Source organism: Erithacus rubecula (genome assembly GCF_903797595.1).
Source record: "Erithacus rubecula genome assembly, chromosome: 1".
NCBI classification, from domain to species: domain Eukaryota; kingdom Metazoa; phylum Chordata; class Aves; order Passeriformes; family Muscicapidae; genus Erithacus; species Erithacus rubecula.
This window is the reverse complement of record NC_136658.1, coordinates 26,156,679-26,182,333: the sequence shown is the minus strand read 5'-3', so window position 1 is coordinate 26,182,333 and position 25,655 is coordinate 26,156,679. Positions and strand designations below refer to the sequence as shown.

The 25,655-nt window shown below is 51.7% G+C and overlaps 2 protein-coding genes across 7 annotated transcripts; one reads left to right on the top strand and one right to left on the bottom strand.

The window, feature by feature from the left end:
- Positions 1-1,661: 1,661 nt before the first annotated feature.
- COPS7A (COP9 signalosome subunit 7A) lies at positions 1,662-4,809 on the bottom strand. Of its 3 annotated transcripts, none has more exons than XM_079319635.1 (8): positions 4,514-4,809; positions 4,359-4,434; positions 3,777-3,865; positions 3,500-3,702; positions 2,925-3,030; positions 2,422-2,573; positions 2,215-2,280; positions 1,662-2,073 (listed from the first exon to the last, which is right to left on the bottom strand). In XM_079319635.1, the coding sequence occupies exons 1-7, from the start codon at positions 4,673-4,675 to the stop codon at positions 2,241-2,243; spliced, it is 828 nt and encodes a 275-aa protein (XP_079175761.1). In that variant the 5' UTR covers positions 4,676-4,809; the 3' UTR covers positions 1,662-2,073; positions 2,215-2,240. The 3 variants fall into 3 exon arrangements, with proteins under 3 accessions (XP_079175761.1, XP_079175762.1, XP_079175760.1); XM_079319636.1 differs by having other exon boundaries at positions 1,662-1,935; XM_079319634.1 differs by having other exon boundaries at positions 1,662-2,280.
- A 7,691-nt stretch (positions 4,810-12,500) lies between these two features.
- On the top strand, positions 12,501-25,397 carry PIANP (PILR alpha associated neural protein). Of its 4 annotated transcripts, none has more exons than XM_079319597.1 (7): positions 12,501-12,714; positions 13,030-13,194; positions 19,489-19,557; positions 19,698-20,287; positions 20,433-20,514; positions 20,740-20,967; positions 21,117-25,397. In XM_079319597.1, exons 3-7 carry the CDS (start codon positions 19,541-19,543, stop codon positions 21,136-21,138), a joined length of 939 nt encoding a protein of 312 aa, XP_079175723.1. In that variant the 5' UTR covers positions 12,501-12,714; positions 13,030-13,194; positions 19,489-19,540; the 3' UTR covers positions 21,139-25,397. The 4 variants fall into 4 exon arrangements, with proteins under 4 accessions (XP_079175723.1, XP_079175726.1, XP_079175724.1 ...); XM_079319600.1 differs by having other exon boundaries at positions 12,561-12,714; positions 19,489-19,585; XM_079319598.1 differs by lacking the exon at positions 13,030-13,194 and having other exon boundaries at positions 12,674-12,714.
- The last annotated feature ends 258 nt before the right edge of the window (positions 25,398-25,655 follow it).

Genomic DNA, 25,655 nt, shown 5'->3' with positions numbered 1-25,655 from the left:
GGCAGGTGCTTGACAGGTATCTCCTCCCCTGTTGATACCTTGGTCCCAGACTAGCCCTTCCCAGGGAGCTGAAGATCTGATATACATGGACACTTTTGTTTCTTGCAGACAATCGCAAGCACAGCGCCTCTCCTCCCCGACAGAGATGAAGGTGATGTGATGTGACGCAGAAGGAGGAAGGCTCAGGTGACTTAAACAAAAGCTGGAAGCTTTGTCACAATCCCTCCCAACAACTTATGGAGAGCAGGATTCATCAGGTAGGCTCCCTATGGCTGGAAATTCGTTAGATCTCTCTAAGTGGGTGTACACAATCCTGGCTCTGCTATCCCCTCCTGTTCCAGCAGCCAGATTTGTGTCTCCCATCTGCACACCTTCATACCAAAACTCTCCTGTTTGGCACTTCTGTGCCAGGCAACTACAGCCAAGGTGCTCAATGCCTTATGCAACAGAGAGGGGCAAGGTGTGGGTCTGCTTGATCTCTTGGGAGATGGCAGCCAGTGACAGCCCTCACTCCAGGACAGCTGGCATATCCTGTCCCCAGCAGAGCCAGCTGGCACACCCAGCCCTGCCACCACACACAGAGGAACAAACAAAGCTGCTTGCAAGTTTTAGGAATTGGCGAGTTCGGTTGACAGGGTTTTCCCATCGACAGTCAGATCTGTATCATAGCAGCCTGGAATCAGCAGAGCAGTGATATGGCATTAAACCTGCGTTTTGAGGGGTTTAAGATCCGAGATGGCACCTTGCTACCACCAAAACAGGCACAGACCCACCCCCCTCCCCATCCTCTTCACAAGACTTGCTCACACCTACAGTACCTCAGCTCCAACTCTCACCTGTCTGCACGGGGAGCTGACCCAGAAGAAAATCCACCCCAGCCAGTGAACCCAACAATGCTCCAGAGACAAAGCTCACAGATTTCCTTCACAGGATTATTTTTTCCATGGTTTGCTCACACACAGAAACACAGGTTCAGGGAATCAAATTTTAGTCTTGGCACAAGGCACAGAACCAAGCGGGGGTGGGAGTCATGGTGTCAATTTACATTTACATCAGCTACACGTCGTGGAGAGGCAGTGTGACACTGACATCCATCTGACTCGGCTCCAAGCCAGCCTCGAGGAGGCATCCTTTGAAGAATCTGAGTTAGTTTTTTTCCTGGGCATCTCACAGAAGTCACTTTCACTGACTCAATTTTTTTTACCAACCAGACACCAACACCACCCAAGAACAGCTTGTGCTGCATCTATCCTGTGAGAACTCACACATGTGGGCATTGAGTCTGCTACCTTCACCTGTCAGGCAAGTCCCCACATCACTTCCCATTCTGTCCAGGATCACAGGACACACAGTATTGACACAAATAGGGACTTTTTCCTCAGTCTCTGCACCTTCTTCTAACAGTATCTGAAAATCCTTCTGAAGAGTCTAGAGGAAAATAAACCACACAAAAAACACTTTAAATAAGATTTATAATTAATTTCTGTTTCATGGATTATCCCAATAGAGATACTGTGGCACTACCTTTAAAAAGAGGACCTAGAACTTTGAGGATATTCCACCCCAAAATAGGACAAAGGCTCTTAATATCACAGCTTATTTTGGAATCTCCAGGATCAGTGTACGAGGCAAAGAGACACTACTATCCACAGGAGCACAGGTTTGTACAGATATGTCCATAGATCTATATTTTTATTATTTTATATATATTTATAATATATTTATATTTTTTTTAAAAGAATCCCTTCAAAAACTACCCTCCCACCTAGCAAAACAAAGATTAAACAATCAAAGACGATGTCCTGGAGCAAAGTATCCCAGGGGTCTCATAGAGCCAAAACGACTGCTGAGCACCAGCACCCTCTTTTCAAGCTTTTGTGATGCCCTGGGGATGGCCAAGGTGACTGTCACACCTTTATGGCTCCTGAATTTGACCTGTCAAAAGACAGGGAGAAAGAAAGAGAGAAACACGTGGCCGTGGCGACGGGGGCTTGAGCGGTTGGGGAAACAGCAACGCGTACAACCTGAAGCTCAGAGTGTGAAATGCTGCGATGGAAAGGAGGGAGACACTGCCTGGAACGTCGGTAAGGAAGACAGGAAAGAGAACAAACATGCAGCAGAGTTAGTTGGCAAGATGTATCTCAGGGAAGAGCTCAGAAGCATCACACTTGGGACCCCTGCTACCCCTCCATCCCCCAAACCTCTTCCTCTCACCCTCCCAGTTGTGAAGGGAGATCCAACTAGTTTGATTTAGACCAAATCTTCGCGCTGCTCCGGAGCCTGCGGGCACAGGGGGAAAAAAAGAAAAACGAAAGTTCCAAGTGGACACTCAGGTTCATATCTCACTCCCTCCCTAAGTGCACAGAGAAAAGTGCACTGGGGTTCCCCCAGACACACGCTCTGTGTGCCCACACTGCTCACCCTTTGGCTTTGGAGGTTTTCTTGCTCGCCTGGCGCTGGTTGGTGCCAGGGGCCGGCTCCCTGAGCTCCGTGAGGTGCTGCTCTGGGTCTTGGGACGTGGCTGCTGCAGCAGCTGCTGTTGTCACTTTAATGGTCTTCTTCAGGTTTGCCACCTGCAAATAGCAGCAATGCAAGAACTAATGGGTTTCCAAAGCTGGGGTTTTTTTGGCTACAGGTGCTTTTAGTTTCACTTTGGATTTTTTTAGAATTTGTTTCTAAAGGAAGCCCTGGAGCTAAAAGCTGCAAGCTCACATCAAGCAAAAGAGCCAACATCTGTCCAGGCCCCTGCACTGCAGAGGAGTATTAAGCTGATTTAGGACTCTTCTTCAGGCAGAAGTCCCTGGGGGTTCTGGCCTCAGGAAAAGGCAATGCCTCACTTCAGAGAAGACTGTAATAATCACAGGGTACCGGTTCTAGCTGTTTTAAGGCGAGGGGCACTGGGGCTCCCTACTGCACTCACTCACCTCACTCTCAATCTGCTGCTTCAGGGCCAGCTGCTGCTCTTTGTGCTGGTTGGCCCGGCTCACCTGCTCTTCGATGCCCGACAGGACAACCTCGCAGCCCTGGCACCTGGAGAGGAGACCCACAACTGAATGGGCCAGGGAATTGGCACAGCATAGAGAGAAACGTGAAAGACAGCAGATTTCAACTCCAGAGGCCAAAAACACTGGGAGGTGACTGCTATGCCAGGCAGGGAAGATATTGGGGCAGGAGTCTGATGTAATAACACTGGGAATTGTGTTATTATCTGGGAGGGAGATAGGTAACCAAGCCATGCTGGGTTAAGAACTACAGATAAACACTCAGGAAGCCTTCTGCCAGCAGCCAGCACTGTGCAAAGACTGCTGTATCCCCATCACCCCTCTAGACACAAAGAGGGGAATTTGGTAAATTACTTTCCGTCAGAGTATGGGAAAGGGGATCAAGTAGGTCACCTCCCAACACCACCCATCCTTAGTGACACACAAAGGATCCAGGAAAGCCACCAGCCACTCCTGCAACCTTTTTTGGGTGTTAGTACTGGGGGCTTCCTCCTCACCACTCCTGCAATGTGCGGGTGATGGTGCTAAGCTCCTCCCTCCGGATGTCCCTCCCAATGCTGTAATCCACCTCCAGGCGCTGGTTCCGTTGATCCAAGCTCCCTCGCAGCACATCTGCATACACAGCCTCAATCACCAGGTCTTCCAGCTGCCGGACATTCTTCAGCTGTAACTGCTCCAGCAGCACCGAGTAGGGGATGCACTGTGGAAACACAATGGTAACTAGCACGAGATAGTCCCAATGGGAGGAAAACTCAAGAAAAACAGGGCCACTACCTTGATCTTGGCAGCCAGAGTGACAACTGATAAGTGCCTCAGTTTGTTCTTCTGGGCCTCTGTCAAGGGAGGGAGGTTTGCTGCTTCAGCTGTGTTCAGGGGAAAGAATGGGATATTAGAATTTGTGCCTCGTTTCCCAGTTCTGCACAGAAGCATCTGTACCACACCTGTCTCTTAAAACGTCTGCACACCAATCCCCCAAGTGGTGCTTCGTCTTGCCAAGCTGTCCTCATCAATTCTCAGCTCAAAAGACCTTTTCTGAGTAGCCTATCTTCCCTCCACCCTCAACTCAGCCTTTCTAGCCGTCCCACGCGTTATTTATGTGCATCCCAACCGGATACCTAAGCCTTTCCCTTGGCCCCCTAAAACCGTCTTTGTCAGGACGCTCTTTGGCAGGTGGCAAAGGGCAGCGTTAACTACAGCCAGGTACCCCAGCAGGCTGGGCCCAAAGCAGAGCCAGGCACAGCGTGCGGGCCCTGGCTGCAGGGGGTGCTCCCGGGGGAGCGAGGCCCTTCGCGCCCCGGCTCTCCGGAGCCTTTCCCGCCCCGCGGGATCCATCCCCTCCGCCGGGCCCCGCCTCACCCAGGTAGTCCGCGTAGGTGCCGTAGGCGAAGATGGTGAGGAGGCGGAACACGGGGGAGAACTCGCCGTCGGCCAGCTGCGGGGACAGAGGGTCAGGCGGCGCCGGCGGGCCGCGGGCAGGGCCCGGCGAGGCCGCGGGGCCGGGCGGCTCTCACCTCGCGGACGGCGGGCATGTCCAGCAGCTCCCCGAACACGTAGATGCCCGGGGCCTCCAGCACCTGGTGGATCAGGCTGGCGAGCGCGGCGCCGCGGGCCGCCTTGGCCAGCAGCAGGAACTGCTCTTGGCTCTGCCCCGTCACCTTGCCCTCGGCCGCCATGGCGGGCGGGCCCGGCCCGGCCCGGCCGCTCGCTCGCCCCCCGCAGCCCCGGCCCCGGCCCCGGCGCTCCCGGCCGGCCCCGCGCACCGCCCCACACCGCCGCGCACCGCGGCCGCTTCCGCGTGTGACGCGCACCCGCCGCCCATTGGCGGAGCCGCGGCTCGTCCCGCCCCCGCCGCCTCCCCATTGGCCGGGCCGGGCGCAGCGCGGCGGCGCAGTCGCACCGCCAGGGCGCCCCCAGCTGGCGGGGCCGAGAGTTGCGGGTCGCGGCGGCGCCTCCCCCGTGCCGGGTCCGTCCGCTCCGTCCGCCGTGTCCTCCGGCCACCCCAGGCTATTCCCGGCGATCCCAGGCCATTCCCGGCCGCCCTCGTCACCCTGTCGCGGCAGCGTTCATGTCCCCGGGCCAGCCCGGGCTGCGGTCTGCCTGGGGCGCGCAGCCTCTGCCCAGGCAGACAGCGGCCACCGGCTGATCGCAGCCTTGGTTCTGCTGGTCGCAGGCACCAGCCAGTCCTCAGCTCCGTTCTGCACTTTTTTCATGCCCTGCCCTGAAACCAGCAGCGTCTGTTCACCGTTCTTTTATTTTTCATGACCCATCCGCTGTCAAAACTCCTCCAGGCTGCTCAGCCACAGTGAGATGTGTCCCAAAATGGCAATCAGTGCCAGATGAATATCCACGTGTTTATGGGTCTTGCCAGTCTGGTGAATACCTGCTCTTCATCCATACACCTGGAAATGTTCAAACGCAGGATAGACGGAGCTCTGAGCAACGTGGTCTAATAGCACACCTCCTGGCCTCCAGCAGGGGTGGTGGAACAAGATTATTTTTAAGATCCCTTCCAACCCAAACCATTCTGTGATTCTATGATTAATGATGAAATAACTGTTGAGAATAGAGATGCACTACTATATGGCATGGTGTTTTTCACATCTCAATGATCTATTCCATAACCATCACACCAGAACTAAAAGAGGTGCATGGAATACCTTGTGTGTGCCCACACATCACTCTCATTTTTGCTTTCACACCATTAAGATTTCACTATTTTGGGCAGTATTTTGGGGATATGTAAATGTAAAAAATCTTATGTTGCAAAGAACCGTACTTACGAATTTAAGCTGTGCATTTCTTAAATCCCTGCATGCCTCCATTCCTCTACTGCATTAATTTTTACAAAAAAAAATACTATCTGCTGAATCATTAACCATCGCACTTGTCAAGAAATGCATCCCTGATGCAGGCAGGGTATGGCCATAAAAAGATAGTTTAAACGCTCCACAAGGATAGAAATGTTTGTAGTGCACCTTAAGTACCTCTTCGTGGGTGTATGAGCTGCAGCAATGCAGTCATTGTTGAGGGCACAGTTCCCTGTGCCAGGTGAGAGAGAATAAAAAGTGGGGCTCATTTGGGAAAAAAAAACCCCAAACTTTTGGAATTCTTCTCATCTTATACAAATCACAGGGTAGGCAGAGGTGAGTTGTGAGGGGGACTGGGAGGAGCGCAGCCAGTGTGCATTTCAATAAGCCACATTAAACTGTTTGGCCAAGAGTTTCCAGTGCATCACCAAATTTCCCCATGGCTGGCTCCTTCAGAAATCCACAATGATTTTCCATGAAAGAAAAAGAGGCAACAGATTGATGGGAGCCTGATACAGTCTATGCAGATAGTATGTTTTTAGCATGATAAAATTGTAGAGCTATCAGGGCAAATTTGCACTCCAGCATGTGATTGCCAGCGAGAGATTTGGTCTTCAGCTGTATCAGTTTAGCACATAATAAAGGCAGTTGACTTGTGCTTTGCCAGACTTCTGTAAGTGTAACATCTTGAAATGAATGTAACATCTTGAAATCTTCATCTGGGTAAAGTCTACGTTTGTTAAGCTTTTACTTGCCAGTATCAACAACTCTCTTCTCTCGCTTTGACTCTAGTTCTTGTCACACAGCTGCTGTGGCTGAGTCATGGAGAAGGCTCCTTTGGGGTACAATTCTACTCCACGCACCATTTCGGAGCTGGAAAATACAACCCATGGCTGCCTTGGGGAGATGGATCGTTGTCTCCCAAGCTCATTTGTACAGCTATAAGGATTGAAACTACTCCTTCTCAGGGTCATCCTCTTCAGTCCCTAAGGCTTCTTTAGTGTTTGTTCTTCTCACTGAGGCTGCTGACAGGAGGCAATGGTGTGGACAGCAATGGTCAGTGTGAAAAACTGAACTTTTAATGTTAATGATCATGACACGAAGATTAGGTGGACATCACTTCAAACTAATTCCAGACATAAGGAGCAAAACAGCTCTGACTGCAGGGCCAGAGAAGCAAACATGGGCCCTGAGAGGGGAAGGTACCCAAACCCTCAGCCCTGCTCTTATAGGGCAGACGTTCATTTATGTGTTCTGATGATTTTAGCTTTGAGATGTCACAGTCTCCTTTGCCTCAAAAATCTGAAGCTGAGCAAAGAAACTTCTCTGATGATGTTCCATTGGTAACTAAGCATAGGCAATGAGTCAATAGTCAACGAGCTCTCCTAGGAAAGTTCCTCACACCCAGCATTTTGTGGGCTTTGTTGGAAGCTTCCCTGGGTCCTCAATGAATAAAGTAGTAAGGAGCATTTCCTATGCTCAAGTCAGGTAAAATGGGACCAAGACACATTTTACCCAACAGACATTTCTTCAGGAAGATCATGATGACCCAGGGAAGGAGGGAAGTCTATCAGTCTGTATTCTCAGAGCCAGCAGTATTTGGGCTTCTCCATACAGCAGAATTAAAGGAGAGGCAAGGTAGGTAAGGTTGGCTGAGAGCTGTGAAGGCAGGTTACAGGGCAATATTGACAAGGGCACCATCTCCTCCCTCCTTTTCCCTCTCTGTTCCTGTATTTAGGCAGATTCACCGTAGCCTCACACCTGCTGTCCTCACAGCAGTGCAGGGTGCATTCAAATCAGGCTCAAACATAACCTTGCTGATTTGTAGTGTTTTATTACTCTCTTCCCCACCCCTTTGCCAGCTCCTTCCATCTCAGTTTTATCTCTATCGATCTGTTTCTCTCACACTCTCTGACACGCTTGCTGCCTTTCATTATTAGTTAGATAAAGCCTGGCAGTCTGAGCGTCCTAGCTACATGATGCTCGCTCTCTTCTTCTCCACTTCAGCCCCAGTTCCTAAGTCCTGTGTGCTGGATCCCTATGTTTTTGTCTGCTCCTTTTTTATCCTGCATCAAGGGGAAAAACCAGAAGGTCCTTTGAATGATTCAAATCCTGCACTCTCCGAATGAGAAGGTCATTGTCCTCATGAGTGCAAGTTATGGGTGACATCTCCACAACTTAGCAAAACTTTGGCCTCATCCCTAGATTGGAGTGCTGGGTGTTGAAATTAAATTTCAGCCTCCTGGAGTCAGTAACTTCCATACTTTTGCTTTCCTCACAAAGCAGACACCTATCTTTATGGTCACAGGGAAACTGTGAAATGTGATTTTCATGTAACCAAAAGAGCTGAAAGTAGGAGGCGAAGAGTGCAGTTGAAAGCAAGTCTGTACGACATTTCATAATTTTAAGATAAATCTTGTGACATGGAGAAGTTCTGTGTTGTTATTTCTGAAAGTTTGGGATTTCTGATCCTGGCTGTAACCACCCTCTGGCATCATCCTTCTCTTCTGATCTTGCTCTGATCTTTGCAGAAGGGAACCTCCATTCTCTTTGCTCTATAGATCCTCTTTCTTTCCTCTGTGCTCACTGTCCCACTTTAAAGGTCTAGAGCTGAACAGGTTCATTCTAGGTTGTTCCTTTCTTCACTACCACAGAATCCAAATAACTTGTTAAAATGCTGAGGACTTTTTTTTCACCAGTCCTTCTCCAAGCATAGCAGAGTCACATCTCATGAGATGATTTTTCACAGCTGTGTGTAACACGGACTCTGAGACAAAAACACTATAAGGACAAAGGAGGGCTGGCATGACTCTATTGGATACTAAAGACTTTTAACCCTCTTGTTTGTACGGGGTTAATGCACACAGGGCTCACACCTAAAGTCAGCCCAGTATCAGCTGCTTGAGGGTAACTGCACAATGATTCTTCTTCTGATCTGCTCTCACAGCCCTCAGGATTTTGCAGACCAGGAACTGTCTTCCAGACAGGCCTCCAGTTGTGATTCAAAGACTCCAGAAGAGAGAGGATCTTGCACTTCACTAGGTAGTTTGTTTCTGTGATTAATCACTCTCCAGTGACTGGCTCTTGTTATTCTCTGCCAGAATATTTGGTAGACTTTTCTCCAGGAAAGGAGTGATACTGCAAACAAGTCATGTCTCGTTCTGCTTTTTGATATATTAAACAGGTTGACCTCTTTAAATTACTGAGATCTCCAGCCTTCATATCACCTTTGATTCAAAGTTATTTTTAAAATATGGAGCATAAAGCACTGTACAGTTTTCCAGCATGAGACTTACTCCACAGAGAGAGGTTTAACAGTTTCCTTGCTTCCCATCCTTACTTCTGTTTTTACACAGACAGGGATCATCACTTCAGATTCATTGCTGCAGCCTGGACCACTGATTCTGTGTGCAGTTTTCTGCCTGTTATAATCCCCATATCTTTTTCAGAGCACTTTTTTTGGGACTGGAAGTTGTTCCCTGTAGACATGGGCATTTTTTTTCCTGTTCGTGGCTGTACAATTTGGTCTCAACAGTCTTATAAGAAATTTTATGAGAATGACCACCTTACTGAAAGGGGCAGGTCACTCTGTCCTGGTCCTATCCTCATTATTTTTAACATTCTAACAATATTTGTGCCCTCAGTAAATTGTGTCAGGATGAACTATATCTGCTCACCAAGCACTGAGTAAAATGGTGAGTCATACCTGACCCAGGGCTCATTCCTGGGCATCCACGTAAGAAACACTGCCACTCAATGGTGGGCTTCCAGGGATGACCTCCTTTGTGTTTACAGGGCGTTAAATGGAGTTAACCAGCTCACTTAACCTCCTGCTCTCTTAATGTTGCATAACGCTTTTTTTTCTTATCAGCATGCTTTGGGAAATTAACACTTCCAGAAGCCTGGATAGATCTAAGCCATCACCTTTCCCAAACAAACCTGTAGTCACATCAAAGACTGACAAGAACAAAACAAGTTTATGCAGCAAGATCAGTTTCCTCCAAACCAGGCTGATTGGCATTAACTGGAGAATCTCATATCAGCTCTTTGTTGCTTTGCCTAGAATTTTTCAGGTCTTCTGTTTGCTCTTTACAAATATTCACAGGGCACAGTTCTCTTCCAGTCTTCTGGGATGTCTCTGATATTCCAAAGCTTATTAACCCCTTGTTTGATGAGCAATAGGGCAGAGGGAACCGGGTTCTCTGTGGACATTTTTTCCTGTGTGTTCTGTGCTTTCCACTACCATACCCTCAGCTGGGGTCTCTTGATGGCACCCTTTCCACAGCTTGCCATGTCTGTGAAGGGCAATTTCTTCTACTGGGCTCCCCCATCACTCTGTAACATTACACAGCTTTTTTTACATAGTTCATAGCTTTTTGTTTTGTTTCTGAAATAACACAGCTTTACCAACATTTTCTGCTTAATTCTTTTGGCCTGTTGAATGGACTGCTCTGACCTGTGGGGCTTTGCCCAGCAGCATTGCTACAGGCTCTATTCCAGCACAGGCATTGGAAGCATTTCTTTCCTCTGTCAGACTGCAGGTTTTTGTAGAATTTGTTGGAGCTTATTTACCTTGTAGAGTCTGGTCATTTTGTCAAATCCATGGCAACTAACAGACAGACAGACAGACAGATAGGCAGGATTCTGCAGGTAGCAAGGCAACAACATGGGTCTCTCTTCCCTTAAGGAAATAACAGGAAAACCAGCAGCAGTGGCCTGCCTGGGTTCAGGACTCCTGGGTGTAAATGATCTGTACGTGATCACTGCCAAACAGAAATAACAGCCAGTAACACCTGGTTCCATCTCTCCCCCCAAATTTCCATGTAATTTTACATTAGCTTTCCTTTGAAAAGGAAACTAAACAAGCCTTTCCATTTATATCAAGTAAGAGTGAGGTACAGGTGACATCAGCCCTTGAGCTCTTTGTTCCCATCATCTTGATGGCTTTCCTGACTCCCCCCTAGACATCTACCAAGGTTTCCTTGGTCCCTAAAAAAATGGGACCAATTCCTGCTCCTTGTCCTCTCTCATATTTCTGACTCCTTTTGCTGCCTTCTGTAGTTTTACTCTTCAGGGGGATTTTCAGTGTTTGCGTCATTTGGATTTTCACCCTTTAGTTGACCTTTCCTTGGTTGAAATTTCTCCTCTGTTTTGTGCTTCCCAATTATACTAAACACATTCGTCAGGATTTGAAAAGGTCAGAGAGAGCCTGTGTGCCTGATGTAGCCCCTTCCAGAGCTTTCTACCCTCTGTTATTCCCAGGTGAGAAAGCAGGAAAAGAAGTACAGAGAGTGAGACAAGCTGAACGCTGACTTGTTCTGCTCCACCATATCTGTACAGGGGTTTCTTTGGATGAGCGTGTGAGGGATCATTGAGCAAGGTTTGTGCAGATGATTTGTACAAGTCCTGTGAGAGCTAGAGATGAAAAGGCTGGAGTGTGACAGGAGCCAGGATAATCTGTGACATAAAGCCCCGTGTACACGAAAGGGACAAAAGCCGGGGGGGTTGGCGTGTGCGTGCCTGGTGACACACAGTGGTGCAGCATCTCACACAAACCTCAGCTTGTCTGACACCACTGCCCGCAGTGTCCTCCTCCCACACCACACCTCCCGGTGACAGCGAGCCTTCACACATCCCCATCCCTGTGCTAGCCCTCCAAACACACACCAACATCACTCCCAAACGTGAAAAACCTGTTGACTCTCCTAAACATGCTCACAAATTCACACACAAGACTCAAATATCCTGGCATTGGAAAGCTCAGAGCAGCCTGGTTCAAGAGCACAGGAGATCGCAGGAGGCCTGGTGAGGAACAGACTCAGACCCTTCAGACACCTATCCAAAGTTGGCATGAACTATTCTGGCCATCCTGTCATGCTCAGGCTTAGTACTGTGTGTCCATTTGTCACCTGCGTGCATCTCTGATGCAGTGGCAGGTTGCTTTACAGCTCTGTGCTGTCTCTACTATTTCTTTCTGGTATTTTTTTTTCCCAGGGTCAGTCACAGTCTTTCCTCATCGCTTTATGATGAAAAGTTTGATTGTTTTCGAGGATCTGAGGAAATTACTTTCTTGCTTCCTCATATTTCAGGCCCTGGAGTGGAAACTGTCTCTCTGTCATTGACTTTCTTCTCTCACCCGTTGGTTGCTCAGCTTCTCCCTTCTGATTTGGTCTGTGCTTTCTGTTTGGTTCTTGATGGTGGAGGGAGATGTTCCCTGTGAAACACTCGGCCCCTCAAAGGCACATCAGCTTCTTTCTTTAATTTTGCTGTCACATCCCCACCATTTCCAGACGCATCCCATCGATCCCTGGCAGAAACGCGCTTGGGGACACGCTCAAAAGACCTGGGTGATCTCTCAACGGGTAAAACACACCTTGGACGGATCCCCCTCCTCCCCCCGCCGCTTCCCCATCGCTCCTACCTCACCCATGTGTCCCACGGGCTCTGCCCATGAGGCTCGACCGAACCCCCGCCGGGGGTGCGACTCGCCGGGGCCGCCGCTCTGCCGCCCCCCCCCTCCCGGTATCGCGGCGGCCACGGGGGCCCGGGGGCCCGAAGCCCGGGGATGATGGATGCGGGGACGGGGGACGGGGGGCGGGCCCGAGGGGCAGCATCTCCCCGAGAGCACTGCTGCGGGGCGGAAGGCGAGGGGCGGCGGGGACGAGCCCCGGAGGGCAGCCCGGGGGAGGGGGATCCCGGGGGGCCTCCGCCCCCAAGGACGGACCGGTCCGGGGGTGGCATTCGCCGGAGCGAGCTGGAGCGACGGGTCCCTTGGAGACACCTCTCTCCATGGCAACCTAATCGCTTCCTGTGAAGATCCCGAAATAACCGACGAGACGGGGGAGCGGAGCGGAGCCGAGCGGAGCCGCGCCGTGCGGGCAGCGGCGGGAGGCGGCGGGGGGCAGGTCCGGCGGGCGCGGGGCTGCGGGAGCGCGGCGGGGCGGGAGGGAGCGGGAGGAGCCGTCGCGCCCGCCGCCGGGGCAGGGGGCTCCGGGCCGGGGGGACGCGCTGCCCCAGCCCGGCCGCTGCCCGGCCCGGAGCCCCGGCGCCCCCCGCGGGCTGCAGCGGGGGCCACGGGGCCGGGCGCGCCCGTGCCAGCAGCCATGGGGTTAACGGGAGGCAGCGAGCGAGAGAGACAGAGACAGAGAGAGAGAAAGAGGGGCTGGACCAGTCCTCGGCAGCTGTTTATTTCAAGGCATCTCTCGCTCCCTCTCCCTCAGCCAAGGCTCAGCCTCAGCAAACCTTCCTCCTCCTCCTCCTCTTCCTCCTCCTCCTCCTCCTCTCCTTCCTTCGTCCTGGCCATGAGAGGCACGGGCAGCAGCAGCTGTGCTCCCCCAGCCCTCTGCTCCGCCGCCCCGGCTGCGCCCCACTCGTCTCCCCGCAAGGTAAGTTCATCCTCTCGGCCCGGGCTTGGGGGACAGAGTGGGGACGGGGCTGCAGGGGCGGGGAGGAGGGGAGCTGCGTGCCCGTCTCCAAGTCATCTCTCCCCGTCTCCTTCCCTGTGTCCTTTCTCCCCCTTTTTCTTTTCTCTTTCCCGATCTGAGTGCTCTGTCTCCTTCTAGCCGGCTGTCTTCTTCTTTCCCCCTCCTTTTCCTCCTCTTTTAGTCGGGGACAGGGGACGCCTGAGGGGCCGGGAGGGAGGGGGCACAGCCGAGGGATCGCTGCCTCTTACCCTCCAGCTCCGGGCTCCATCACAGACCTGTTGTGCTGGAGCACTGGAGCCTGCGCTGAGGAAGGCGACTTCAGCCAAATTGGCGCAGCTGGAGAAAGGAAACAGAGGGGTCAATCCCACCTCCTACCTGGCCAAGGGTGCACCCTGCAAAAGAGAGCAATTCAGATGTGGAGACTCAGCACTTGAAGCACTTGGATGCCCGGGAACAGTAGGAAACTGGGAGGCAGAAGATTGTCAGACTCATGACATGTATTGCAGGCAGGCACTAGATGGCAGGGGACCGGCATCCTAGAGTGCTGCTTGGAATGGGGCCACACTTACAGTTCCCAAATGCAGGGAGACTTAAGCTCAGAGGATCACTGATGGGCTTCACACACCCATTCCTTTGCTATGAAAACGTCCAAATGCAGCATCACCCTTCCAGCCCCGCATTCTGCCCCAGCCTAGGATTACCATAAGTGCTTACCCTTGCAGCCTGGCACAATAATTCCTATCAGCAAGCCACTGAACGCTGCAGGACCTGCACTGACTCAGGGTGAGCAGTGTCAGCCCCTCCGGGATCCTGCTGGATCCTCCTGGGTGCTGCCTCCAACCCTCTCAGCCTCAGACATCAGCTAGAGCAGCCTGACGTGAGCCGCTGCATTCCAACTACCAACCCCCAAATTCAGCCAGCTCTGGGAGACGCTGCCCCCAGCCCCATGCATAGCAGGAACTTTTTCCCTGGATGGGCTCGGCATCTCCACCCCAGGGTACCAGCATTCAGATACACAATCCCAGCTGCCAAAACTCCTCCGAGTGCAGCAGAATTGTCTCCCTGGGTCATCTGCTCTGGGATTCCGCCCTTTCCCTGTCCCCACCCAGCCGAATACAGCAGGGCATATACATAACCCCTTTTCACCGACACCGGGATTCATGTTTCCTGCTGCCAAACCAGTAATGACTGCATCTCTGCCTCTTGGACCATGAACTCGGGGCTGCCCGTGGCCACTGAGATAAATACAGGTGTGGTGTGCCCAGGCCATCACGCAGTGTGGGGGGGTCTCGCTGCCAGTGCCTGAACTCACTCTGCTCAGTGCTTGGAGATAGCTGCTGGCTTCCGTGGTCCCAGATCACAATCTCGTATCAGCAGCTGTCACCATAGCCCTTAGTGCTGTCTGGGAGATTAAAAAATGACTGCCAACCATACATTCCTTCTCTGTAAGGAGGGCCAGGTCCTCCTCAGGTCTGTTTTGATTTTTCCATCACTACTTCGAGTGGAATCATTGCAGTGGGGGAGCTGGGCGAAGCAAGGATTTGCATGAAGCTCTCGGTGCTGCGGGGTTGCTAATGGTGAGCATTATTTCAGCCAGCAGTAAGTTTCATAATCTTGGCCCAGCTCTTGTGAATGTTCCATTTTTCAGGGTCATGAGCCTCTTTACCCTTTTTCCATCCCTTCCCCCTCTCCCCAAACTCGTTGGCAATTTCATTGTTCAAGTGGAATATATCCGTCATGTGAGGTCATCGCTGCATAAGGAGAGGTGATTGATTGCTTAGGTCACTGGGGCCTGTCCCATGCTGGGCTTTGAATGCTAGTTTGGAGACCTTGCACTGGACTCTGTGCTCAAAGGCGAGGAGAGGCGATGTGGGGTGCAGAGGGGCATGGTGATGCATTCCCGGCAGCTTGAGTCGCCGAGCAAACAGACTGCTGCATTCTGAACTAGCTGGAGTGCTCTGAGAGCAGACAGCTTCATTCCTAGAGGCACAGTATCACAGCAGTCAAGCTCTAGATGTTACAAAAATACAGATAGATCATCATTTGCCAGATGAGCCAGACAGAATCGGGTGCAACTCTTTTCCCATCCCCGGATGGAAGGAGCCTCTACCCGCTCCTCGCTAACACGGCTTGTGTGCGCTTGGCTTCATCCAACTGCTCTCCAGTCAGAGCTGATCTCAGCTAGGCATTGAGAAAGCTGTGAGATTCTCAGATTTTAATGCTGGAGGGACCATTTTGATCATCGAGACTGACCTACAGCAGAGCACAGGCCAGAGAATTTCACCAATTTAATTTCCTGCACCGAGCCCATAACTTCTGATTGAACTGTAGCATCTCTTTTAGGAATACAGCCAGGCAGAGGCTGCAGGCAGTAGGGAACACACCACCTGCCTAGGTGAATTGTGCTAGTGTGTGACCCTCTTTATTAATAGTATTGTTCCTCATTTGAATTTGTCAAACTTCAGCATTTTGTAACAGAAGGTTACAGATTGCACTTGATGTGAGGGAGCTACAGCATACAGCTGGCACCTTGGTTCTTTTACTCCTGTGTTGCCCTTTTTGTTTGGATAGGATTTATCTATGGCATTAAGGTATACAAGAATCCTGAACATGGAGAAGGAGTTATCATAAGCGAATCCCAGGGCTTTCCAGGGGCACAGGAGTGTCTGAACTCCAGAGCTCAGGGTGTCACATTCAGGGTTTAGTCAGAGCTCCCTGCTCTGAGCAGGAGTGCAGCAGGCTTTGCTCCCAGCCATTAGGTAGGATGTAAATTCCCAGCCCTGCTTGGTGAACTGATATGTATGCTTTGGGGCTTGGCTACTGAGATATGCTCTCTCATGTCCCAGCAACAGCAAGTCCATGCTGCAGGAGACTTACAAAGAGGGAGGAAGCACAGATGGGTGTGGGGAACAGCAGCAGGATTTATGCTTCCATCCTGCAAATGCATGAGAGCAGCTCCTAGCAGATTAGCCCCAATCTGGAGTGATGGTGGGGTCCATAAGCAGTAGCAAAGAACAGCATAATTCTTACTCACTACTTTCAAGCACCAAGATTCACAAACTGAGCTCAATGAAGTGCCCTGGGTAAATAGCTTTGTCATTCACACTCTGTCATCTGTGCATCACAGGACCGGAACGCTGAGATGAAGGCTCTGTACCTAGAGTGAAAGTATACAGGTTTCTTGTTCAGACCCTGGGAGGACCTGTGTCCAGTTTTATTGCCATTAGACCTGGGAAACACATATGAAAGCAACAGTCTTGCTACGAGGTACTGGTGCAGAAATCCAGTCTCTCTGCTCTGGTACACAAAGGTTTCTTGAATGGTATACGGTGGGATTTACACACCCAGTAAGAGCATTGGCATCCCCTCCTCTGCTCTGAAGGTATATCAGTTTATTCAGGATCCACACTGGGAGCTGCATCCAGAGCCAAATGAAGGGCATGTGTTACTCTTGCCCTCCCACACAGCAGGGTCGGTGCCCAGGACACAGTCCTGCTGCCGGTGGCTGACCGCAGAGTGCCCCAGACATGCTTTTTCTGCTGTTTAGTCAATAATCCACAGGGACATCTATGCTCCATTTTAAACACAAACCCTCCAAGCACGGTGGAATCCAGCATGCACTGCTTGGTATTTTCACCTGAAACCTTCCTTTGCTTCCACACCTTCCATGCCACAGGACACACCTCTCTCCTGCTCCCAGCTCCTCCACAATCAGCCCTGGGTGTGCCAGTGCAGGACACACTCTCAGTCTTTGGCCACAACCTCATTAAGAAACCAGAATGTGTTGACAACTTTGCATCAACCGACCAACTGACTTTGCATCATTCCTGCATCCCTCTGGAGCCACCTTTGGGGGTGAAGGCATTGGGAATCACCAGCCCTTCGCTCTAGGCAGCAGAAACCATGCACAGCAGTGTGTCCAGTCTGAGGCTTGCACCCCTGTGTGTGGGCTGTCCCTTCCTCAGCACCATGTGTGCATGAGGTGGTCAGTGCTGGGGCTCGCCGCTTGACAGCTCATTCCATACGTTATCTGCTCCATAGGGCTGAAATTTAGACAATCATGTGAGAAAGCCATCCAGGATTTGGCTCTGTGGGGTTTCTTATTCCCAGGTTTTCAACCCTGGAAGTCTATAGACTGGGGTGTCATTACTGGAGCTCACAATCTCAGTTTAGGAGAGCAGTGATGTCTCCATTATGAGATCTCCCAACAAGCCGGGTAAGCACAGTGAGCCCAGCATTCCTACCCCCAGGCACATTTCTGAGGGTCGAGCCATTGCTGTTAGGAGGAGTGATAGAGGTTACACATGCAGCACTACTGTACCACACTACCTGCACCTGGAGAAGGTCACCCCTGCTGGGATGGCACTGTCCAGCCCCACATCTCCTGCTTCCTGATGCAAAACAGCCCCCAGCCCCTGAAGACTTGAGCTGCAACTGAGAGTGCTGTGCCATAAGCAGAGCAGGCTCTTCATCCCAGGGACTTGTTGTCCCCTGGTGAGTCCCAGGCATGGCCCCAGGCATTCCAAGCCACCTTTGAAACCTCTTCTGCAACTTGTGTGTCCTCTGTCCTGGGGATTCACACAAGGAGGTCCTTCATGCTTGGAATTCCCTCCCTTTCAAAGTCCAAAATAAATTCTGTCAATGGATTTGTGTTGCCAGACATGATCTTCCACGGCATCGTGATCATAATCTAGATGGCCAAGATCTTGCCAGTATCTGGCTTCAGAAGAAACTTACTCCATTCTGCTGCCTCTCTGCAGAGCTGCATTTTAATACTGAGTCCCCTCCAAGGCTTAGAGGTTCAGGACCAAAGAACAAAGAAATGCTTTGAATAGCTGCTCTTTTCTCCTCATCTTCATCTCTGGATCCCTCCAGAGACTGATCTTGCCCTGGAGGGAGGGGCAGGGCACATTAGCCAACAATTTTTTTTTTTCCTGTGAACTTTGTTTAAATATTTAACAGAAGGGAACTAAAAATATACCCGGTTAATGCAGCAGGAGCTAGACAGCTACTTAGTCTTGGGTGCCCTTCCTCCTGGCCCTTCTTCTCAGGTGTACATCACAGCCAGTCCTGGCCTCTTCCCTCAGCAAGAGGAAGCCTCCCACGCAGAAGGAGCTGCATTTTTTGTTCAGGGCATGGGGTGAGCAGGGGAGGATGGCATTTACCCCTTGGAAGCTGGGAGGAGCAGCACAGCTGGCTCAGGGCTGGAGGGGCAGGGTTGGCCTCTGCATTGACTCCCTTAGCCAAGCATCCCTGTTTCTCCATCCCGGCAGCCACAGGAGGGCATGACCGTGGGGTTGTCGGCATTCATGCTCTCCCCTTCACGATGAAGGAGCAGGCTGAACATCTCGCATGATTTTTTCCTTTTTGTGCTGTGTGTGCGTGCGGTTGCCGAGAGGAGCCGGGGTCAGGCACACAGGAGCTCGCCGGGGAAGGGGCAGCACGGCGCTGTGCCGGCTGAGGGAAGGGCCATCAAGGCATCAAGGGCAGCCGGGCTGCCGAGCACCGCGCTGGGGCTGGAGCGTGCTGAGCGTCCAGGGCACAAACCCAGCTTAGCGGACCTGACCTCACCCCGTGCTTTTGTTGCTCAGCTGTGGGAGGTGGAAGAGAAAACGGAGGGATAGGGGAGAAAGGGAAGAACGGGACGATGCAGAGGACGTTAAGACAAGGAGTGTGGGAAGGTAATTTCATGTTAGCTAAGAGGAAAGTAAATACTAAATATTTGATAGGCATATTTTTTCTCTTAAATTGTTTAGCGAGGCTGGACTTTTTCTCGCTGATTCACTCTTTCTCAGTCATCTTGGTTTACCACTCTCGTGCTTCCCCTCTCACTGCCTCGCTCTGGCACACAATGAAGAGGCTCTCTTTTAATAAATGGATTACACACTCCAGACTATAAATAAACACAGGAATTAAGATTCCAACTTGTTCCAGCGATAAGCAAACAAAGATGCTGAATCCCCCTCTCGGCCCTCAGACAGGAGTCCCTGGGGAAGCTGCGCATGTGCCCGGGCACGTGTGCTCTGGAGATCATTCCTTGCTTTTGTGAGCATATGCTAATCCATGCGTTTCTGCGTGGACTTGGCATCCGGGAGGGGACGATGCACCTCCACGCATGGGGGGCATGGGAGCAGGAGAGGGAGCACGTGTGTGTGCATGGACTCCCCTCATCCTGCCTGCCAGGGCCAGGAACTCACCTGGGGTGGCATACACTCCTGCAAGGAGACACTGACACCCCTCCCTTTTGGTTCCTAGTGAAGAAGATGAGACAAGACCCTGACTGAGCAAAGACACTGTTGCCTCTGAGATGGAGCCCAGTGCCTGGTAGGTTCACAGCTTCCCACACTGGCAGGTGAGGCGGGAAGAAAACAGGAGTGTGGGTGGTGGGCTGCTCCCGGCTGCTCGGCCTTTCAGCAGGAGGAACGTTTAGATCAGGCTCTCCTCTTGTTCTCCCCACTCCGCAGCAGGATGCCTCCACTCCTCTCCCGCACCCACTCCCTGCAGCTGTGGCATCTCCTCCTCGTCGTCCTGGCCGTCCCTCCTCCTGGCACATGGTCTCTTCGCTCTCGGGGCCCAGCGGCCCCTCGGCCTCTTTGCACTCGCCGAAGCCCTTCGACCCCACGGTCCATTTGCATCTGGGAAAGGACCTCGCAGCCAGAGCGGGATTCCCGCTCGGATCCGCGCTCAGATCCACGCTCGGCCCCGCCGCGCCAGCGCGCCCTGCCCGCGCGGGCAGCAGAGCTGCGGCACGTGGTGCGGCTGAGGCGCCAGGCCGCGGGCGCCCGGCCCGCCACCCCCTCCGGATTCGAGGATGGCATGCCCTCCTCCCAGTACCCCTGGGCCATCGTGTGGGGCCCCACGGTGTCGGATGAGGATGGAGGCGACACAAACTCAGCCAACCCGGGCTTCCCACCGCTGGGATACACCTTTGTCTCTCCGCACGGGATGGCGACGGCGCAGCCCAACTCCCACTCGCTCCTGCACAACGCAGGGCTCAACCTGCGCGAGACCCCGGCCACCCTGCGGCCCTTCTTATTCGGGCCTCGGGGAGAAGGTAAACCTGCCCTTTGCTTCTTTCACCCCAGTCCCCTGCAGGAGCAGCTCCTTCTGCAAAACTCATCAGGAACCTCCCCTTGCCCTGCTGCTCTCTGGGGACCGGAGGGAGTGGCCGTCACAGCCCTCGCTCCTCTGTCCCGCAGGTGTGGACCCCCAGCTGTACGTCACCATCACCATCTCCATAATCATTGTCCTGGTTGCCACTGGAATCATATTCAAGTTCTGGTGAGTGGGGTTTGCGCCAATGGAGGCTCCCACTGGGCTGCTGTCCACAGGAGGATTGTGGGCTTGGGACCCATTTGTCCTAGGGGTGCAGATCTGGTGCTGCAATCCCTTGTGAGATTTGCTACACTGGGCTCTAATGCTGCATGCAGCAGAGTCCATCCCACAAACCTTTCTGTCACCAAGGGCTGGGGCTTGTCTCTTCCTCACCCCTTACTGTCTCCACAGCTGGGACCGAAATCAGAAACGCCGGCGTCACTCGGGGCAGCAGAGCAGTGGGAGGCAGCAAGAGAGCCAGCAGCCCCTCACAGACCTCTCCCCCACCACCGTCAGCATCCTGGGGCCCTACGGAGACCCCCTGACCCCCACACCTGAGGCGGAGGAGTCCAGGCAGGGCCAGGAGGGTGCAGAGAAACTGGGTGGCCACGGGAAGAATGCAGCCTTCCAGCTGAACCGGTGAGTGGCCAGTGAGCTGGGGCAAGAGGGGCTGGCAGGGGACAGGGGGACTGGCACACTGAGGCAGGCGCAGGTGATGTTGGCTGGCAGGAGCAGTGGGTTGGGGCAGTGTAAACGCTAATTAATTTCCAATTCCCTCTTTCCCCCAGAATCCCACTGGTGAACCTGTGAAGCTCCTGGGAGAGGCTGAGCTGGCACCCCATTCTCCTGTCACAGCTGGCGAGCACGGACTCTCGCTGCCTCTGCTACCCCAGGAAAAAACAACCTCCTTGTGCCACGGCCCACCACCACCACCACCATTATTAACTAACCACACCGGGATGTGCCTGGGCAAATGGACGAGCTGGGCCTCCTTAGCCTCCTGCTGGGGGAAGGTTGGGGACCCGCCCTGCCCATGGAGGACAGGGTGACAAGAGAGCAGAATGGTGGGAGGGAAGACAGCTAGTGGTGGTGGTGTGAAATCTTGACCTCTCCAGCCCCTCTTCTAGCATATGTGCACAGACACACTTGGATTCCATGACTCTCTCACCAGTGCATGCCTGATACTGGGGGTAGGCAAGGTGGAAAGGCGTACCCCTGTCCCCGTGGGCCCTCACCCTCTGTGTGTCCCTTCCCATGTCGTGTGCTTTGCAGTGAATGTCTGGAGTTCAGTGGCTGCAGGATTGCCTGCCAGGTGACTTGGATGGTGGCAACATTGTCTGAGACCTTGGCCCTCCTAAGAGTCCCAAGGGTGGGTGAAGTTTGGGCAGAAGAGGCTCACAGAGCACCTGGGCCCTCTCAACAACCCATTTCCTTGAAGGAAACATAATCTTCCCACTAGATGGAAGATATTCACATCTTTCCAGTTTCTTTCTGCCTAACACTCCTTTGGGTTTTTCTCTTCAGCTTGTATCTTTCTTCCTCTCTCCGTCCACAGTTTTTTCCCCTCAGTTCCCACCCCCATGCCACTTCTCTTGCCAGTTAGTTGGAAAAGATTCCTTTAGCTTTCCAAATGTTTTGATCTCTTGAGAGCCTCCTCGCTGTCCCTCTCCACTCCTTCACCTCCTTCAGCAATGTTTTTCTGAGTAACACCAGTCTATGATGATGCTTTCCAGAAAATCCAAGGTGAAGCCCTCTGCTCACCTTGCTATTTAGCAAGTGTCCTGTACACAGCTAAAGCGTGGAATACAGACATTGCTGGGCACAAAGAACTTGTATTTTGCTGGGCTTAAGAAGAGATTTGCTTTCAGATGCTCCTGGCACAGGCAACAAGGCAGCAGACAGGACTCTGTGCCTGGGATGACCAAGAGTGGTTTAGAGTTGACCTTGGCAACTCTGGAAGGGTTGCCAAGTACTGCTGGTAGGTCTCTTCTGGAGTGCAAGGTGACTGGAAACCCAAAGGCAGTGCTCACCAAGGGCATGAGAGAGGGGCATCTGGGCTCCCAGGTGAAGCTTCATGCAGTTCCCAGCTGGCCAGAAACTGAAAGCAACAGCACAGGTATCTGGCCAAACTGGTTGACTGCGTGTGTCCTTCGGGGCTGTGGTCTGTGGGGCTGGCAGCCACACTGTCACTTATTTCTGTGAGCAAGATCCATGCATCTCCACCTCTTCCTAGGCATGGACCCACGGATGTCAGTTTGAGGAAGTGTGAGATGGCAAATTTCAGCTTAATGACCATAGTTCCCCTTAGCTTTTATGGACAACTTCCAATTAATTAAGATCTCACGCTGACAACCACTGAGGTGAAAAGAGGCACATTTAGATTAGGTTGCCCCTACAGTGTACAAACACCTTTAGCCACTGGACTGATGAACCCAGAGGCAGGAAAATCACCCACAGTTTGAAGGCCCTAATGTACCATACAAGATCTCTGACAAAAGTCATCTTGGGGAGAGGGAAGTGGTCTCTCATCCTGTATCTCTGCATTAAAAGCCTGTTATTTGTAAGACAAACCATAGGGAATTTCATAAGAGGCCTGGTCCTGCCCGTTTACCCAGCTGAAGCATTAGGTGTTCTCGGGTCCCATCTGACTCACAGTGAAGGGCATTTAAATGAGAGTGTAAATTACAATAAGCTTCCCAAAAACAGTAGAGATTTGGAGAAAATGACAGGTCAAATAAAATTACTGGCTTATTAAAAGCACAGAGTGACTGAAAGATGTAGGTGGAAAAGGACTCTGGAGAGCTCTAGTCTAAGCACAGGTTGAGTCTGTGCTTACAGCAGGGGATATTAGTGCTTTAGTGCAGATTGATCTGTTACTGAGCCTGTTCTTATTCAGGATCCATGCAAGGCTTTGGTGCACATTTAAGCTGCAGATGGGCAGGGGAGGACCAGGTGGTGGTTCCTGCTCGCTGCCCCATTCATTGCTGCCTCTGTTCCCCCTCTCCCTGGCACGTCCCTGATGGGGAAGGACATCTGCAGAAGAATGCACAGCTGATTGCTGGCAATTTACAATATCTGGAACTGGCTGAAGTAATCTTCCAGACCAGATTAATTAGATTGTTCTTTGATCAACAGCATTTGTTGAAACAAGGCCAGAGTTTACACTCTTCCACTTCAAGGGCTGTCCTTGGACTTTCTCTTTCCACATGCTGTGTGGAGAGGTTTGTAAGAAAGTGGCAGGGGACCACAGGAGGCATAGTGAAAACATTTTCCAATACTTGATGTGGGGAAGCCCTGCGCTCTCCTGGGAAGGCTTTTGTAAATTCTGAAAACAAAACAGATTTTGGTGGTTTGGGGTTTTTTTCCTTCCCCTTTTACTTGTCTCTGGTTTTGGTAAAAGTATCTCCAAGGAGTGAAACCTTTCTTGGATACCATGCTGAGGGGAAAGCTGGTGAAACTGTGTAGAGAAAAATTACAACAACAGAGGTTTGGGTATAAAGAACATCTTTTCTAAGAACAATTTTCCTAGCCAAATACATTTTTATGATAGTTCAATCTCTTACACAAAACAGTTTAGATACAGTGAAACAACTTCATTGTCCTGCCCAAACATTTGTTGCTATGCTTTGCCCCTGGAATGAAACACTCAGAACACACGTGGACACACAAGCTTCTTCCAGTCAATAAATAATCCCACTGGTTCTGTTTTCTCCATGACTGGAGCCCTACAAACCATCTTCCCCTACACAGACTGGAGCCAGAGCATGCCTGAAGTCTCTACCCTGGTCCAGGGTAATGTTGTGTAGGATGTGCTCATGGATGGCTTGGCAGCACTGAGTACCAAGACAGGGCAGAGGACATACCTTCTTAGTCACAGCCCATCAGGTTTCCCTGTCTTCTAGATGAATGGAGGAGAAAGATATTTTTTTTCTTTCCACTAAAAAAAAAAGTTTTTTTTCTTTCCATTAGAGAGAAAAGTGTGCAGGGAAAGCAACTGGAAGTGTTCATAATCTTGGGCTAATCCTGCCCAGCATTTCTATGCTGCTTGTTAAAAGGGAACATCCAGGTGGGCCGAGTGAGATGAAGCAACTGTGTCTCTGCTGAGCTCCTGGGGAGTCCTGGCTGTTTGAACACAAGGGTGGTATCTGTGTACAGTGGAAGGGAGGAAAGTTCCTGCTTTGAAGCAGGAACTAGAGTCTCCTCTTTACCCAAGAGAGTTGTATGACCACAAGGCCAAATCCTGGTTGGTAGGTAGGGAGCAGACCTCCAGTGTGTGCTTCCTCACCTCTCCTCCAGTCCAGTTTCCAGGGTCTTTCATGCAGCCAAGCAATCCCAAAATTCAGAGAGGGCTATCTACCTCTTCCTCAATGGCACCCAAGTGCCCTTGCAAATCTGGTCCCTTCATTTCCCACTCCACTTGCAAAGAAAAATGCTTGGAAAGCAGTGGTTTGCTCATTCCCTGCAAGTTCTCAAACAGGACCACCTTGAGACTGTTCTGAAATAAACTGTGATTTTTTTTTTCTCTCTGACAAACCACATCTGTGGCACAGCCTTAGAGCTGAGATCTGCAGCACAAAAATCCTGGGTCAAACTCCAGCTCCCCAGCTACTTCCCAGCGAACGTCCCACCGTAGTCCCGGCCCTGCCCTGTGAGGACCATAGAGAGAAGTCCCCTTCCTTCACCAACTGCTGGCTCTCTACTCCTCTTTCCCTGTTTTCCCTCTCCCACTGTTTTCCCTCTTCCCATTCTTGTCCTGTACCACGGACTCCCTCCTGGTTCTCTCTCCCCTCCTACTGTTTCACTCTCCCTACTCCTCTCTTGTTCTCCCTTTGCCACTCAGTCTCGTTCTGCCACTTCCATCCTCCCCTCTGGTCTCCCTCCTGCTCCTCTGCTCAGTCTCGCTCTTCCCCCTTCCCTGCCCTTGTGCGCTGTGATATATATTTTTGTAGAATTTCTCTTCTCCTTGTGGTGAAATATTCAAATCTTGTGGGATGTTAGTTTCAGCATTTTTAAATAAAACTTTGCAAAATATTGAAAGAAGACCTCTTGCTTCCCTGGAAGGTGCCATACTGGAAAAGTTAGGGTGGGATGAGAGGGGACTGCACCCTGGGCAGACTCGATCGGGATGGGGGATCAGACTGCTGGCATCCCACATTTTCTTTTTGGGAATAGAGATGGCAATTTGGCCCCGTGTCCATCCTGGCTCGGGCTCTTTGCCGACTAAAGGGGTTCTTTGACCACCCTCATGCATTTCCATGGAGGTGACGCCTGGTGGAGGAGGAGCCCTTCTTGATCCACTTTTCCACCCAAAGGCGCCGTCCTGCCTC